The sequence below is a fragment of the Anastrepha ludens genome, chromosome 4 (assembly GCF_028408465.1).
Source record: "Anastrepha ludens isolate Willacy chromosome 4, idAnaLude1.1, whole genome shotgun sequence".
In the NCBI taxonomy this organism is placed as follows: domain Eukaryota; kingdom Metazoa; phylum Arthropoda; class Insecta; order Diptera; family Tephritidae; genus Anastrepha; species Anastrepha ludens.
Window position 1 is genome coordinate 3,061,177 of NC_071500.1, and position 17,006 is coordinate 3,078,182.

The 17,006-nt window shown below is 37.0% G+C and overlaps 2 protein-coding genes across 8 annotated transcripts in view; one reads left to right on the top strand and one right to left on the bottom strand.

The window, feature by feature from the left end:
• LOC128860143 (uncharacterized) overlaps positions 1-17,006 on the top strand; it is a 52,821-nt gene that overhangs the window by 28,517 nt on the left and 7,298 nt on the right. The gene's annotated exons all lie outside the window — the stretch shown is intronic.
• Positions 15,700-16,972, bottom strand: LOC128860144 (uncharacterized). The gene is made up of 2 exons (XM_054097427.1): positions 16,385-16,972; positions 15,700-16,327 (listed from the first exon to the last, which is right to left on the bottom strand). Exons 1-2 carry the CDS (start codon positions 16,910-16,912, stop codon positions 15,782-15,784), a joined length of 1,074 nt encoding a protein of 357 aa, XP_053953402.1. The 5' UTR covers positions 16,913-16,972; the 3' UTR covers positions 15,700-15,781.

The window sequence follows — 17,006 nt, forward strand, 5'->3', positions numbered from 1 at the left end:
AATGGCGTCAACACATAAATAAGCAATGCTCAACGAATATAAACAAAACCGAAGAGTGACACATTTTGACTGCCAGGCAACCCAAGCCCCCACCGGCAAACCCACACATACTCCCTGCTACACAATTCCCTGTCGGTTGTCTACTTTGCATTGGTGACTTGCGGTTGCAACGAGCTGCTAATTGCAGCACCGACAATTTCCATTGTTTTCTAGCCTCACATATTTTAGCTTTGCTGAAGTAGTTTTGTTGGAAGAAAGAAAAAAAAAAAACGATTGTACATGTGTTGTTTGAAAAATGTAGTCCGTGGCAAGAAAATAAGCCGGCCAAGCTGGTGTGTGAAGGCGAAGGTGGCAGTTAAACTTGTAATTAGCCAGCGGGGAATGAGAGACGGAAAAGAGTGAAAGTGCAGAAACAACTACACAATCGATGTATTGTAATTATTATCTTGGTGTTGGTGCTTGTGAATTTTTTCATTTCGTTATTTAAAAGTTTTGTGATTTTCCTTAACCACATCTTTTTATTCCTTTTTTCTATTTGCCCAACTTAGGTGCGCATTATCGGTACATTGCGGTGCGGTTCTCATCGGCCAAATTGCATGTACGCATGCGATATGTTGCAATGTACGAAGCCGCAACAACCGCAATCTACCACCAACAACACTCTAAATCGCAAAAGTTAATGAACAAAAAGGCAAGCGAAATTAGTATGTTTGTGTGTACTTGGGTGCTCTTTGCTAGAAAATAAAGCAATGCAAAAAGAGTAGTGAACTATTCGCAGTCAGAAACGTACGGCGAAATGCCGCACAGAGGCGCTAATGGCTTGAGCAATTTAGTGTTAATTCCAGAAACCCGCAAATTACCGACCTTCATTTCGCTAGTTGCTATTCGGCGAACGATTATAAGAAAATTTTAACTGCTTATCTAAAATCTGCAAATAGGTGTTTAATTATCTTGTTAAAAATACTTTTTAAGACACCTTGAATTAATATTGGAACACAAAATTTATGAAATGTTTCCTTTTTAAGATATCTTTATAGAGAATTTGATCAAATTTATTGAGCGGTTTCACGCATTTACCATTTCAGCCTACGGTTTTATTTATTATAAAGGTTTGACCGACATTTGTACTCGTTTTTCCAAGCGTTCTATTTTAAGGGCATTTCTCCCACCTCCGTTCAGATATTTCGACTTTTGCTCAAATTATCCGTTCCAGATATTTTATGAGATTTTCATATTTTGATTAACAAGATCAAATGCAAGTTTGGTAAAGAAGTTTCAGAGGTCTACAGATTTACGTAAAATAAAATAAAGAATTTTAAAAGAATTGCATTTCCATGTTTGAGAACAATTCTTCTCCCAAATTGAAAGAAAAATTCTTAATTTTTCAGTGAGATAACTGAAATATTCATGAAAAAATGAAAAAAATACGAAAAAACCTTAAGAAATTTCTTTGTGGAAACTCTGATGGAAGGAACTCTTATATAACTGATTGGTTATACATCGCATTTACTTACAAATACAAATTTTTCGAAAGCCTCGATTTCAAGTGCAAAAATATACAACAGGTATTTTTTAAAATAATTGAAACAATCATTCCTGAAAGTAGTATCGTAAAGGAAACTGTTGGGGTGATGCGCGATAAATTGGCCAATACATTTAATACATGGGCTGAAAAGTCCCGGACCTAACACATAGATGGCATTAGTTTTATTGAATTCACATTTCAGTTAGTGCTAACCTTAAAAAGAAAACTGTTATAATTTCATGATATTCTATTCATTAGTTCCTGAGTTATTCTGCTCAGAGGGACGATACTTCACTTTTATTTTCAAAACAATGGATCAAAAAGAATTTCGTGTTTTTATTTAACACTGCTTCTTGGTGGGAAAAAATTCCGTTCAAGCAAAGTAATGAGTAATGTTAAGGGAACTCCGTTCCATCAGAAACGATGGTTTCCTGACTTCAAACGTGCTCGTAGAGACACCAATGATGTAGGACGCCAAAATGAAGCAGTAACACCAGAAAACAACAAAAAAATCATTTTGACTGATCGAAAAGTGAAGTTGCGTGAGTTAGCTGGCATCATAAAGGTATCAAAAGAACGCCACTATATTCGCCAGATTTGGCTCCCAGCGACTACTGACTACTCGCAGGACGATAAGAAATTTCGCTCGAATGAAGAGGCTATCGCTGAAAATGAAGGCCACTTTTGAGGCTAAAGATAAATCGTTCTACAAAAGTGGTATTAAAATCTTAGAGCGACGCTGGAATGATTGAGTTATTTTTGATGGATATTGCGTGAATGAATAAAGCAAATTTTGAACAAAAAAAAGTGTTTTCTTTGTTAGGCCCGGGACATTTCAGCCCATGTGTTATGCATTTTGTACCTAATTCACCTTTGCCTGCCGCCGTTCTTGAGTGAGTCTGTGCATGACTGCCATTCAGTTGGCTTGGGTTTGAAGCCTACTCAAATTATAAAATTTAAGGAAACAATTTTTCCTAACCCTTACCGCAACGACAGCAATCCGGTGCTGACATTCTGCTTTCGCCTCTTGAAAAAAACAAAAATTATAAATAAAAAAAATTGAATAAATACATATATATCTAATATTGTCATACTTGTTTTAGTTGTAAGCTAAGCAGTATTCGTATGACTTACTTGGGCGCTTTTATTGCGTTTTCATTTGCATTGTGATTTGCGTGATTGGAACGCCATTAAAATGCAACAGATTGTTTCATAATTGATGCAGTTTAGGCCTCGGTAGTGCTGCTAATACGAAATTAATCATCGTAATTGTTGTTAGCCGTGTGCTGTAGGTGACTGTAGCTGCACAAAAACTAAAAAAAATACGGGCATAATAAATGGCTCTACCGGCTAAGGTGAAGGTGGTGGTGCTAGTGTCGGTGTCGGTAGTGGCGGTAATGGCAGTGGACGATTAATGCGTGAGCGCCAAGCAAATGAACTTGTTGTTTTATGACGTTTATGCTCTGCAGGTAGGTGTGTATGTAGAGATGCCAAAAACACTTAGCTACACTACCGCTGAAGCGCAGCATTGCCTCCAATTCGATGAGTTTTTGCCGTCTATTGTGTTGATGGCGCATACACAGAGGTGAGAAACTATCATTTATTGTGTAGCACCAAGATGTTTTGTATTTTTGGCGTGGCTGGCGTTAAATGTTAATAATGGTAATCGTCGTTTTCAACGATCGCATAAAAGGCGGTCTGATGCATTTGCATTCGTGTGTCGTCGTCGTCGGTGCATAGGGCAGAAGCACCTGTGTTGAAATGAGTGCCACTCTCAGCACGTTCACAGCTTTAGTCTTTCGTTTTGACAACGAACAACACACAACAAACTGTGAAGAGCGAACGTGGGCGAACTGCATTGTTGCTGCTGCCCGCTGCCCGTTGTCGCTTTCTTTTGCACTTAAACAACTTCTATTGTGTTTGCACGCACATTCGCCTTAGTCTAATTTAAACTTGAAATGACTTACTTACATGCTTTTATTTTTATTGCTTATGTATTTATATTTTATTGCATTCAACTAAATAAATGTGCAAGCTAACCGGGTTAATGTGTTGGGCATATGCGAACAGATTTCGGTCAGCCGGATTTTATTTATACATACATATATACGTTATGGGTTATACGTACTTACGCACATATGTTTGTATGTGTGCATGGAGAGTAGCGCGAAACATTTTGCAAGTAAGTTGGCAATTATGCAATGCGAATAAATGGGACTACCGGAAAAATATAAAGTTTACTGTCACATTCAATTAAAGTTTTATTGTTGCTAAACACTTTTAAATGCTCTGTGGAATTTAGGAATTCGTATGTCGATATGAGACATTTAAAAAAAAGATGTATCTCATAAATCATAAAAAACAATAATATTAATGACTGATATTTTCATGGCAATATATTACGAGATAGGCGTTTTCAACACAATTTTCGGTTTATATAATTTTGCACACACAACTATGTATTAATGGATTTGATTATTCCATCGTCCCACATCCTCATTTGTGGCTTGCTGATTTAGAAAGTGGACAGTTTTTAAAAAAACTTGCGTTCAACAGACAAACGTGAAAATATTGTCTAAATTTAGATTTGGAGAGATCACATCACAACTCTCCCCTTGCATTCTAGAAATAAATGTACAAATATGGCAAAAATAGTTTTGGGAAAACTCTGAAGAAGCATCAGACAACTTTGATCTGTAAAAATTCCTGCATTGAACAAGTCGATGTTAGTAACCTTTTCACCGTGCATGAAATTTCTAAACAAAGAAATTTAGTGTTTTTTGGTATTTATTTCAAATATTAAAAAGGATTTTGAAAACATTACTTTAAAGCACTGCGCTCTAAATGCACGTTGGAGAGAATAATAAGATGGTGCTTATCGTCGTACAGTTGCTTTGCTCTCAGCGAATTTCGCAATATCAGCTGATTATCGTGACGTCGCATTGGTGCAATTGGTGATCAGTGTGAGCAGCTTAACATTTTTGTAACTTGATTTATCTTTTTTTTATCCTATAGCCGCAGAGTCTTACATCTTTCTTACCGACCTCTTTTAATTAAAATGGGATATGTCTAATTATGTAAAATATAAATTTTATAGAAATTAGTTTAATATTTCACTCAGTATAAAAAGGTTGTAAGTGTTAAAAAGAATTGAGAAGAGGAAATCTAACGTTCCTGTAAAACCTCAAAAGGAGAAAAAATTCGATTTGCACTCAAACATCAAATTTTATAAGAACCAATAAAAAGCACTGAAATCAGCATAAGCATGAGGGTGTAAAAAATATCTAAAATTATTGATTAATTATTAAGGTTGGCAGCCACCGTAGCCGAATGGGTCTGTGTATGATTACCATTCGGAAGTGCATGAAACACCAAAATGGTAGAACAAGTTTTTTCTAATAGCGGTTGCCCCTTGGCAGGCAATGGCAAACCTCAGAGTGTATTTCTGCCATGAAAAAGCTCCGCATAAAAATATCTGCCATTCGGAGTCGTCTTGAAACTGTAGGTCCCTCCATTTGTGGAACAACGTCAAGACGCACACCACAAATAGGAGGAGGAGCTCGGCCAAACACCCAAAAAGGGTGTACGCGCCAATTATATATATATATAAATAGCAATTGCAGAGTGTGTGATAAGGCCCGATAAGGCCTTGTGTAGAATAAGACTTAGGTTAGGTCAAGTGGCTGTCTTGCGACATACTTAGGCTAAAGATACCACTGGAACTATCCCATCCTTACTCCACTTAGTTCTCTCTAAGCTATCGTGTGGACTTTATAAATCTAGTTAGTCTAGCTAATTTTGTATATGCAACAGCCGTGATGCTGTCCGGAAAGCGATTCCGAGCAAATTCAACCTTTTCCTACACAGAGTCATGCACCCGTATATTAGGTGTTCAACAGTCTCTTCCTCGTCTGCATCCGGACTGCCTCTGCAAAAGTTAAAACATGGTGCCCCAACTCTATTCTGGCAATGCCTGCCTACTAATGCTTCATGTATGTAACTGTCTCCAGCGGTTGTTGGCAATACTTAGGGTGCATCTATCTAGTTGAAGCTTATATGTTGCTAAAGGCATATAAGGGTATATCAACTTTGTCTTAAGTAATTTGGAGCGTAGAGCCCAGTCAAGCTAACTCATCCGCCTTACAGTTACCCCCAATATTAATGTGGCGCGGCAGTAGAGAGGAGTCAAAGAGGAAAACTGAGTGAGTACTTTTTGCGTACTTTTCAAAGAGTGTTTCCATTATTGAACCGATTTCAGAGCTGTTTGACTATCGGAATATACGTAGAATATGACTTGGAATTACATAATTTAAATGACTCAGAAAAAGGAATTTTCAATAAAACATTACAACCAGATCCGAAACTTCACTCAAAGTGATGACACGCGATTCTTGATGTCGAATCAACTCTTACATTTCAGGTTTTCGGTTTGAAAAAATGCCATCTGACGAGCCTTGAAACTTTTTTACATAGCATCAATTTTGATAAAAACTATTGTAATTGGCGAAATATTTTCGCATATCTGTGGTCGTATTTGCCAGCTTGTTGGCGCATGTTGTTGCACCGCATATGTTTGCATTGACTGCAGTTCTTGTGGCTCCCATTCGCTGGTAGGTGCCCGTATTCATACATGTGCATGTATGTAAATAGGTATGTGTACATTTGCGCCTACATAGGCATATATGCATGTATATGTGCGTGTATGCCTTTTGGCAGCGTGGGCATTACATCGCCAATCGGCTTGCCTGCAAACACACCTGCAATCATTTTAAAATATTACATTAGGTTTTGGAGCAAAACACATACGTGCGCACACACCCAAACACACTTCAATGGCTGCCAACTGCTTCCGACGATTTCGCTGACCGTTGCCCACTTGGCGTGCGTAGAGTAGAAAAGCCCGTTTGGCCAGTGCACTTTTTGCTGCTTTCAGCACTGCTTTAATTTTTTAATTTGCTACCATATATCCTGAACAACAAAACAAAACAAAAAGCAAGAAAAAATTGAGAAAAATTGCGATACAGATTATCTGGTATCTGCCTTTGAGTGTTGTTGCAAAATGTGCTATAATTTGAATTTTTCTATTGCGTGATTTTCGATTACGTAAGCAATGCTGCATGTGCACATATTTAACTGTTACTCAATGGCACCTTCAAAAATATTCGTAATTCTGTGCAATTTTCGATCAATCATTCAATTATTTGTTTGGTTTTCTGGTATTGTGTTTTTTTTGCTTCCTTTAGCTTTGTTTGACCTAAACATTGTTGTCAACAACTCAATTTTAGAACAAAACAGATCTGTAAGCCGAACATGCCAAATCAGACAGTCTAAAAATTATTCAACGTTGATGACCTCATAAATTTGATCTGTTTGTGCCAGCGATCAATAAAAGCAATGACACAAATTGCCAGCTCAAAATAAATGGAGCCCAACAATGTGCTGGTTTTAATGGCAAATGGCAAAACTCGAAAGTGGTAAGCAAAAATTGAAAAAATTAGCAAATTTGGCAATGCGGAAAAAAATCGTAAACGGGGAAATAAGGAAATTAATTTTTCGCTGTCACCCTCTTACAGCTATAAAATACATAAAATGCCAGCCGAAATAAAAACTATCAAAAAAAAGTTTTTGTAATTTTATTTTAATTGTATGGAGATAAGACTATAAAACCAATACAAACTTAGAAAAAATTTCTTTCTCTTTTTATGACTTAAATATGGCAACCCCTTTCTTATCCATATCTTTTGGGGTAAAATGAATGTCCTATTTAGGTATGAATGTCCTATTACAGCAACTGAAAGCTACTTGAGTTCCGAAATGATATACAATCTTACATACATATATTTACACGCTATGTGGCCGATCTTTATACGACATTTCGATTTAATGGCCTTTTTCGATTACGACACTTTCTCGATTTTCGCAAAATCTCTTCCAAATGGGGAGCTGCAGTGGAATTCACTAAATTTTCACTGGAATTCACAAAATTTTAAAGATTTCGCTATTCTGTAACCCATTTCATAATGAAAATTGATAAGACAAAATCAGCTGCCTGGTTAAAATATCGACTATCGCAAACTAAACGACAACGATTTTGGTATGGTTAAATTAAACGAGAGAACAAGGGTTAGGAGTTTAAATTAAAATTTTGGAATTACATTAATAAAAACTTATTAAAAAACACGGATATGTCCTTAAAGTATTTATCTTATGAATTATCGCGTGAAGAGGAGGTAGCGAACCCTCAAGCAGTGGATCGACGTTTGCTCCGGGATGAGGACAATCCTTTTCATTTGGCTGCAGGAGAGTTCCAAGAATTATTCTAGTTAACTCCAGACTTGACTGAGGACCTATTTTCTCAGCTTAACAGGCGTCTTAGAGGTTCCAAGATAACAGCGACTTCGACCGAAAAACGGGTAAATAAGTTACAAGAACTTTCAAGGTAATTAAATTCTAAATTGTGCCTTTATTGATACAATTTGATGTTATAAACGACCCGTAGGTGAGCAATGGGGAATCCATGAGCCAGTAGCCCGTTAGAAGTAGCATATATCATATAACATATGCGAGGTTTTTGGGAGGTTTTACAAGACCCAAGAGAAGCGGCAAAATAAATCTTTGATTGAGTTGCTCGGCTTCTTTTAGGAGCTGTCGATGATATCCTAGAGCAAATATACGCACAAAAATTATTAAGGAAATATTAATTAAAAAAAGAATTATTTTATTTTACCTTTTTTGTGTAAATAATAGGACTATGAATAAGTTCGTGCGGTTTTTTTCGAAATTTGAAACTTTATTGACGTAAAATGGTTACAAATTTAATATTCAAAATATTGTCCATCGCTTACTACTACTTTTTCCCATCTTTCTGGCAATTCACGGATTCCCTTTGTGAAAAATTCGGTCGGTTTTGCCGCAATCCACGAATCGATCCATTTTTTGACTTCATCGTAATTACGGAAGTGCTGGTCAGCCAGGCCATGTTGCATCGATCGGAAGAGATAGTAATCGGATGGCGCAAGGTCTGGACTATACGGCGGGTGGGGTAGGACATCCCATTTGAGCGTTTCTAAGTATGTTTTGACCACTTGTGCAACATGTGGCCGAGCATTGTCATGTTGCAAAATAACTTTGTCGTGTCTATCGGCGTATTGCGGCCGTTTTTCTCGCAGTGCTCGGCTCAAACGCATCAATTGTCGTCGGTAGACATCCCCCGTAATCGTTTCATTCGGTTTCAGTAGCTCATAATACACAACACCCAGCTGGTCCCACCAGATACACAGCATAACCTTCAGGCCATGAATATTCTGCGCCGACGTCGATGTTGAAGCATGGCCAGGGTATCCATACGTTGCCCGACGTTTTGGATTGTCGTAATGGACCCACTTTTCATCGCCAGTCACAATTCGATGCAAAAACCCTTTCTTTTGTGCCGTTGAAGCAGTTGTTCGCATGCCATAAAACGGCGTTCAACGTCTCTTGGCTTCAATTCATACGGCACCCAATGGCCTACCTTTCGGATCATTCCCATGGCTTTTAAACGTTTGGAAATGGTTGATTGATCAACTCCCAAAGTTTTTGCAACCTCTTCTTGCGTTTGAGCCGGATCTTGATCGAGCAATTCCTCCAATTCGGTATCCATGAACTTTGGCGGCGCACCCTCGCGTTCTTCGTCTTCCAAGCCAAAATCACCACTTTTAAAGCGTGCAAACCACTTCTGGCACGTTCGCTCAGATAGAGCATGCTCACCATAAACTTCCACCAAGATACGATGACTTTCGGCTGCTTTTTTCTTCATATTAAAATAATGAAGAAGAATTCCCCGCAAAAACACATTATTTGGCACGAAATTCGACATTTTCAAGTGTGGTAAAAATATTGTTGTTTACGCTTCAAATAAAAAACTTATACTGACGTTTGTGCCTTACGACAGTAGCTCTCCAATGAATGTTTGGAAATGTGGATCGATGGAATAATAATCAAGTTACGCCATCTGTTGTAAAACCGCACGAACTTATAAATAGACCTATTATAATTGGAAAATCACTCCAAATTGAATTTAACAGCTGGGCTAGTTTGCCTCTTTGCTTTTCTTCTTTGTGTTATTCTCTCAGTTTGATATTTAACTGGACAAAGATGGCACTCTCAGATTGAATAAATAGAGGGCAGCTGTTTAGTTAGTTAGTTAACTTAAATTTGTGAATATTACATTAAGCATTCAAATAGAACTTAACACTTAACTTAACTCCGAGCTGATATTGCAACAGATCTGTATTGAATTTGTTTAAATTTGTATGAAAGCAAATTATTCGCTTAACGAATTTTCACTTTACAGACAAGTTTTCCGGAACCTATCTGCCCCGTTGAGCGAGGCATGAGAGTATTCATATGTTTTGAGTGAATAGTGCGCAGAAAGTAAATTGAAATGGAAAGTCCTAGTGAAAGTCTCTTAAATAAAATCACATTTTCCACATTCACCAAGCTGACGCTCATGATTTATGATCGCTTACATTAAATGCACACTGAATGCCACACCGTGAATAATGGAGCATTTAATTTAAAGTGCTGTTAATAATGGCGGAAAGCAACAAAGCTACAAACATATGGCATTAAGAGAAATTCGCCAGCTTATGGCGTGGCATAAAAGGTGCTAAATAAGTTATAATCGTACAGGTCATCAAACGCATGAAAATAAGGATCGAACATCGATAAAGAACTCGTTTTTTTATTGGAACTTGATATACATATTTCCATAAATATTTTAATGATCAGTAATCACATGTATATGTTTGTAAATTTTCATATCCTTTATGACAATTTTCGCTCTCTGTTACTGCAGAAACAGAAAACCGAACAACTTTGATTTAGTATTCGAGTATTATTTTGGGTAATTCCATGCTGACCCAACTGAAACCCAACCTAACAGTGCATGTGGTTTAATAGATACCCCACAATCTTGGAGACAAATTCATTAGCTAAAAATCAAACCACTAAAAAATAAATTTTCAATATTTGCAATAAACTTTCTTGTGTTTTTTCTGCTTGTTATTTAAAGTGTTTTATTTATATTGCAAAATAAGTTTTACGAATGAAAAGTCCATTCTATTTTCGTGAAATTTTTAGTTGATATTTATTGTTTAAGATCACACTCTAATTGGTTTACTTGTTAAATCAGAAAACTAAGATAAGCTGTATATTAAAAACAAAAATAGAGAAAAAAATAAAAAATACGAATTTTTTGTTTGCTTCATCTGGTCCTACCATTATTTTGTTAGGTGTAAATGTCATGAAATTATCTACCAGGTTATGATACAAAAATTTCATGACAATAATATTTCTGTCTTATGTTATCATTTGAAGCTGTCGAGTTCTGTAAAACACATCCAATGACGGATAGTGACTAAATGTGTATTGTTGAACTGTTCTTTTCGTGGCCGAATATTGAAAATTAATATTAATTATATTATGCTCCTTTTACAATGGATTCAAAAAGTAAAAAAATATTTTTTCTCCTTCTGTTGTATGCCAAAATCCTCAATTTGTAGATACAAATGGTCAGGTCTAAGAAAGGATGTTATAACAATCAAATGTTTTCCATTAGACGGCCTAATATCATATTTTCCCAGACTTAGATGTTCCCGCTATGCTTTATCATTAAGTAATTTTCCTGAGAGCAGTCGCATGAAGCTGCCGGAATTGTAGAAAATGAATTTGTGAATTTGCGTAACCAAATATTGTGAAGGGATATAAAGAAAAAATTTTCCTCAAATATTATCGATCAGCCACCGGGTTTTCATATCTGAATACATGTGGCATTCCTTTTTTTCTACCAAATTCTACCAAAACTGAAATGATCGTTTCAGGGCAAAAAAATTTGCACACCGCAGAAAAAGCGTGGGAAATGTTTTTAGTAGCTGGGAAGCTTATCGCTGGTAAAACAAATTTTGTTGATGCTTAAATGTGGCACATGTGGGCTCAAGAAGTTTTAATTCGTTGGAGATATATATCTATTTCAAGCACATTGATGCTGTCGGTCTTAAGCCTTATCGTTAACAATAAAAAAACTTCGAAAGCACGAATTGGGAATTATAAGATTTTAAAGTTATGAACCATTTAAAAAAAAAAATTGGTTTCGCACTAATATTTCTAAAGCCAATAAATTTCACAGGTAATTGATGAACAAACACATGTAATTTAAAGAAACTCACAATAAAAAACATTGACACTTAATTTTACTCAACAAACTTGATTTATTGTTGTTAGTGCCATCGTTAGTAGCGATTTATTGTCATTGCCACTGTCACTTTTGGTGTTGTTGTCTCCAATTGTATTTGTTTGTTACTTGTTACTTGTTATTTGTTGTTTTTATCGTTTGATCTTTTATTATCCCTCCTATTGCGCTGCACTCAACTCGTTCACTACTTTTTGATTTTGTAGTTTTCACAATTTTACACTCTGCCGCAAGATGCCAACGCAATCGTTGCCGTTGATCTTCATAACAAACGGAAATGATTTAATGCAATGAAAGATACAAAATAAAACTACGCAAACTCACCAATCCGCAACCGCAGAAGCGCAGCAACTGGTTTGATTTTTGGCGCACTCGTGCGCTCTGTCAAGCATTTCTTGTTTTCTAGTACTGGCGCCACAAAGTCACAACGGCCGAAGAAAACGTCAAACAAATAAAATCACTCGCTTTAGCAAAGCCATAAAGTCTGCAAGTTTTTTGTTTACACTGGTAAGTGCCGCCTCTTCTCCTACCTCTGTGTGCTGCCAGCGCACCTTGGCGTTGCTTCTTCGCGCTCATCTTTTGTTGATTTGTTGATATTTTTTGTGGTTTTTGCTGTGCTGCCGGTTTTTATTTGTTTACATTTTCGGTCGTTGAAACATTGTGACTGATCTCGACCCTGTGATGGTTGTTGTTGTTGGCTGCATCTTTAATAGTAGCTTGTCCACTTGTTGACGTCACACTATCAGCATAATAAAGACTCAAACACAAGCAAAAGAAAAAGAAGTCGTTAATTTTTGTGAATGAATGCCCAATTGACAATCATTTTGGCTGAGTGGATGAGCGATGAGATGTGAGTCTAAATGGTGAGCTAATAGCCGGCTCAGTATGTTTCGATATTTCAAAAATATGTGGAAACAATTTTGCAGTGAGTTATCGCAACTTGAGTCACGATGGAATATACGTCGTATGAGCTATTTGGCATTGGACTGGCGCATTCATTTGCTTGTGTAGGTGCAAATCGTACATACATACGAACTAGAGCTGCCAATATGAGTGGTAATTGTTAATTTCTGGGTTTCGATTTTTTTTTTGTAATCACGGATCGCGCGACTAGTTTCGGAATACAATTTTCCTAAATTGCGCAAAAATTTTATAAACTATAAGCATTTTACGTAATTGAATTTTAGTAATCCAGGGCATTAAGGTTTAGGGAGCTATGCGGCCATAAGTTCGGTGTTATGTGGTCATGCAAATTTTCAGCTATCCAATTTTGTGTCTTCATCGTTTCATGGGCTAGAAGCAGAGTATTGCTGAAAAATATATGAACTGCCCCCGCGTGCACTATTAATCCAGGGTTTCACTACTGTCTCAGCAGAACCTCGATATAAGCAGCAAAATTCACTCGAAGTCCTTTAGTAAGAAAGTGTGGTTTATTGCTCACAACACCTAAAACAATAAAAACGGTTAAAAACTTCGAGTGCATGACAACATCAGACTCTGTAGAAGTGGAACATATCCATCTGCCATTTCTGGGTTGGCCTTTTCGTCTTGGTCACATTTTTTCTTAGAAAAAACATGAAATTTCAGGCGCTTCAGGGTGTTTAATTTCGTTTAGATCGGAAAACTCGCTGTTCTCGTGATTGATTCGACAAAAATTGTCTTCTGCGCATAACGTAAGATTTATACCGGAGATTTTAATGGAGAGCTCGACGGATATATACAGGGCCGTAGAGAGTATATCCGGGCCCCGGGGGAAAATTGCAAATGCGGACCCTTTCCAATTATGTCCAGTTCCTATAATTCGAATTACTCTCGAGCCCGCGCCCCACTGAGAACTCCGGGCCCGGGGTAAAAAGTCCCCGATGCTTCCAATTCACGGTGAAGCTTATGAAGGAATGAACGGCAGCCGCGAAGAAAATTAGAGATTTCTAAATCAGAGTGCTATTGTAGGCATTTTTACTTACTTTTTTATTCTGAGTCTGTTAGGTGCGATCGTAACACAGTTGTTGCTTTACTAACCTGAACAGTGGTAAAAAAGTACACAAACCTTGCAAGAACAAACGAGATCAAAAAAAAAGAAAAAAAACTAACTTTACGGAAAGTTTTCATTAATCGTTTCTATTAAATCCATAATCGATTATGGCTGAAAAGTCATATTGATGTGGACAGAAACTTTTTCCTTATTTTTCTAAACTTCTTCTTTGGTTAAAAATATTAATATAAGTTTAAAATATCTGAACTTATATTTTATTATATTATATAATATTTATGGTAAAACCTGCTCGTAAGCATCCAGTGAGTGGAAATGTTGTATATATTGGTTTTTTGCCCGACTAAAAGAAACAAATTTGGGGTTTGATTATCTTTCAATAAATTTATATTTGAAATCATTCCATCTGCTTGATTTAAAAAAGTATCTTGGTTTTTAAAATAAAACCGGCATTCCAAAATTCTGGGACTGGCATCCCTAATATCTACATACATGCACTAATTCAAGTAATTTACGTGTGATATCAAATTTTATAACTTGTCCGTTGACAGTCAGCTATAAAACTGTTCACAAATTTTCATAGTTACGAAATGAATTGAAAATACTTGGTGTGTTTTCTACAGCTCTCCACTCTTAGTAGCTGCATGTACCAGTAGTAGGTAGATAATTAACAATAAATTTTATCCATTGCGGTGGGCGAACGAGTATCGAGTGGCACTCGAATGGCATATGGCGATTGTTAAGCAACAACATAAGAATATTAAAATTTATGGGACTGTAATATTACGAATGAATAAATATTATAATAAATTAGAGCTGATAACTGAATCCTTTAGACATTTTCTGATGTATGTATGCAGGTAAATGAGACGCAAGCAATTAGTGAACCAAAGCAATAAGCGGTTTCAGGGTGTAAGTGAATAATCGTATTCAAATTTGTTACGCAATGGTAGTAGAACAAGAAAAAAGTAAATATTATGTATGTAACCATTCATGTTCCTAATAGCTTACACATATCCCCAACTGAAGCGGAACTAAAAAAGTTGCACAAATAGGGCAAATGAAAATATAGGGCAAAATGAAAAGCCATTAAATGAGCGCAAGTTTTAGTATTTGCGAGTATATATATAGGTATGCCTAGTGGCTTGACCCATGCATGAAATATCTAAAAATAGTTTAACCTTTTTCTTATATCGATCGTTTTTCTTATAATGCTCGAATTCTCTATTTCTAGAAACAAATTAGGGCGTTCGTTACATATTGGAGGAAAACACACTCAACTTCGTTGCTTCTTTATTGTATGCGATTGTTTTTAGTAAACAAATTTATCTAACAATTGTTCCTTTTCATGAGTACCAAGGCACATTGAACAGGTACTTGCAATGATAAGAACATAATAAGGGAGAATCGCTGAGAGGCACTTTCGCCAGTTAGCCGCATGCAAGGCACATTCATTAATGGTGGTGGTACTAAGTAATTAAAAATATTTTGTACTTTAGAAATGTCACGATAAAAGGAAATAGAAAAGAAACAGAAAAGGACGAACGTCGGTGAACAGTCGACTTTTCGTCATTTCATTTTAAGGTGGCATCCTCATATGCCCGGCGAAAGAAACAAATAACAAATCAGATATTCTACTGCTGTCACCTTTAATAGGTTAGACTTGAAGACCTTGCAGAAAACTTCAAAAAATTACGGCCGACGAATTGAGAGACCGATGCTAGCTTATTATATTTTTATCATAGATTGCAGCAGTGAAGCAGTCGAATGGATTTACCTATATTTATTTGGTCTGTACATTGCCAAATTTTGTTTAGATTTTTCTAAACGTTCAATCTATGTTTATAGATTTTGACATTTTAGGGACCGAAAAGGACCTAAGGGGAAACACAAAATGGTCTTCTTGTTTTTGTTCTACCGTCACTAGCTGCTCAATGTGTCTTGAAAGGCACGAACAATTCAAATTACAAGTAAATAATGAATTCCCAAAACTACAACACCCGTTGGCAGCTGATATTTAAAGTTATTCAAACATCGTTCAGCCTTTCTGCTCACTTCCCTCTGAGTCGCTACCTTTTTCCTTTTCATTCTCTTCTTTTTTGCCATGGTCAGTAAAAGTTAAGTTGACGTCGTATGGTGAATGTCGGAACACGCCCAACGGCGTGTAGTTATATGGTATGGGCCAAGTTAGCAAATTGGCTTCCAACTCGGCCGGTATGGATTTGTACATGAGCGCACGACGCTGTACGTTACAGTAGAATCGGTTGCACGACAGGACGAGTTCGATGCGCTGCACCTCAGGCAGGAGTTTATTGAATATGGCTGCTGGCAAAAGTTCTTCCGTATCTATAGTGGGTTTCACCAAGCTAAGTGCTACTTTTGCATTAACCGATCCTTTTAGGCTAACAGTTTCAAGCTCCCTCTTCACTTTTTCATCTAGAGCTTCACACAACGCGTACAATTTCTGCTTGATCGTCAAGTGTTGTTGACTCATGAGCTCAACGTCGGTAGTTGTGTGAGCCGGAAACTTCTCATTGATGTTAATTGATGCTGCCCGACGGCAATGGAACGTCTGAAAATAAGTCTATAAAATACGTAAATATTCTACACATTTGGTGTGTTGGTATTCGGTGAAACTAACCTCTGCTGTGCGATCTTCGGTGAGAAAAACTTTGTTTGCAAGAAAATATCTGTCAGCCAGTGCACTTAAATGAGCACAGAAACTGCCGACTGAGTCCTCAGCGCACTCGATGAATAGTAAACTATATTCGCCCATGTATAGGAAGAAGCCTGTAGGTTTAACACCTAAAACATTTTCTTCGGCATAGCGCGTGAGAATTCGTTGCAATTCCAGTTGAAAAAACATCTTAAAGTCGGCCGGTTCCATGCGCATCGATGGAAGGGATTGGGATGATCGCCCTGACTGCAACGGAGGTGGAGTTGGTGGCTCCACTTTCATATTGTTCTTGGCGACAATGAAAACCCGTTGATAGAACAAACGACGTGATTGTTCGTGTAAATCATCGCGAATGTAATCGACCAATGGTTTACGGATGGTGTAGCACTGCTCTTGCTTCCCATGGACAATGGGGTCGTTATATCGGATGGGGCGGCTAAAGCGTGCCAATTTGTATGAATTTATAGATTCACCAGTCACAAAAGACGACATTTGGACTGGTTATTTGCTATTTATAAAATTTAAAAATATAGAAATTTATTTTCTTTTCTAGAAAATTTCGTTATTGGCTTTTAACTGAAGTTTA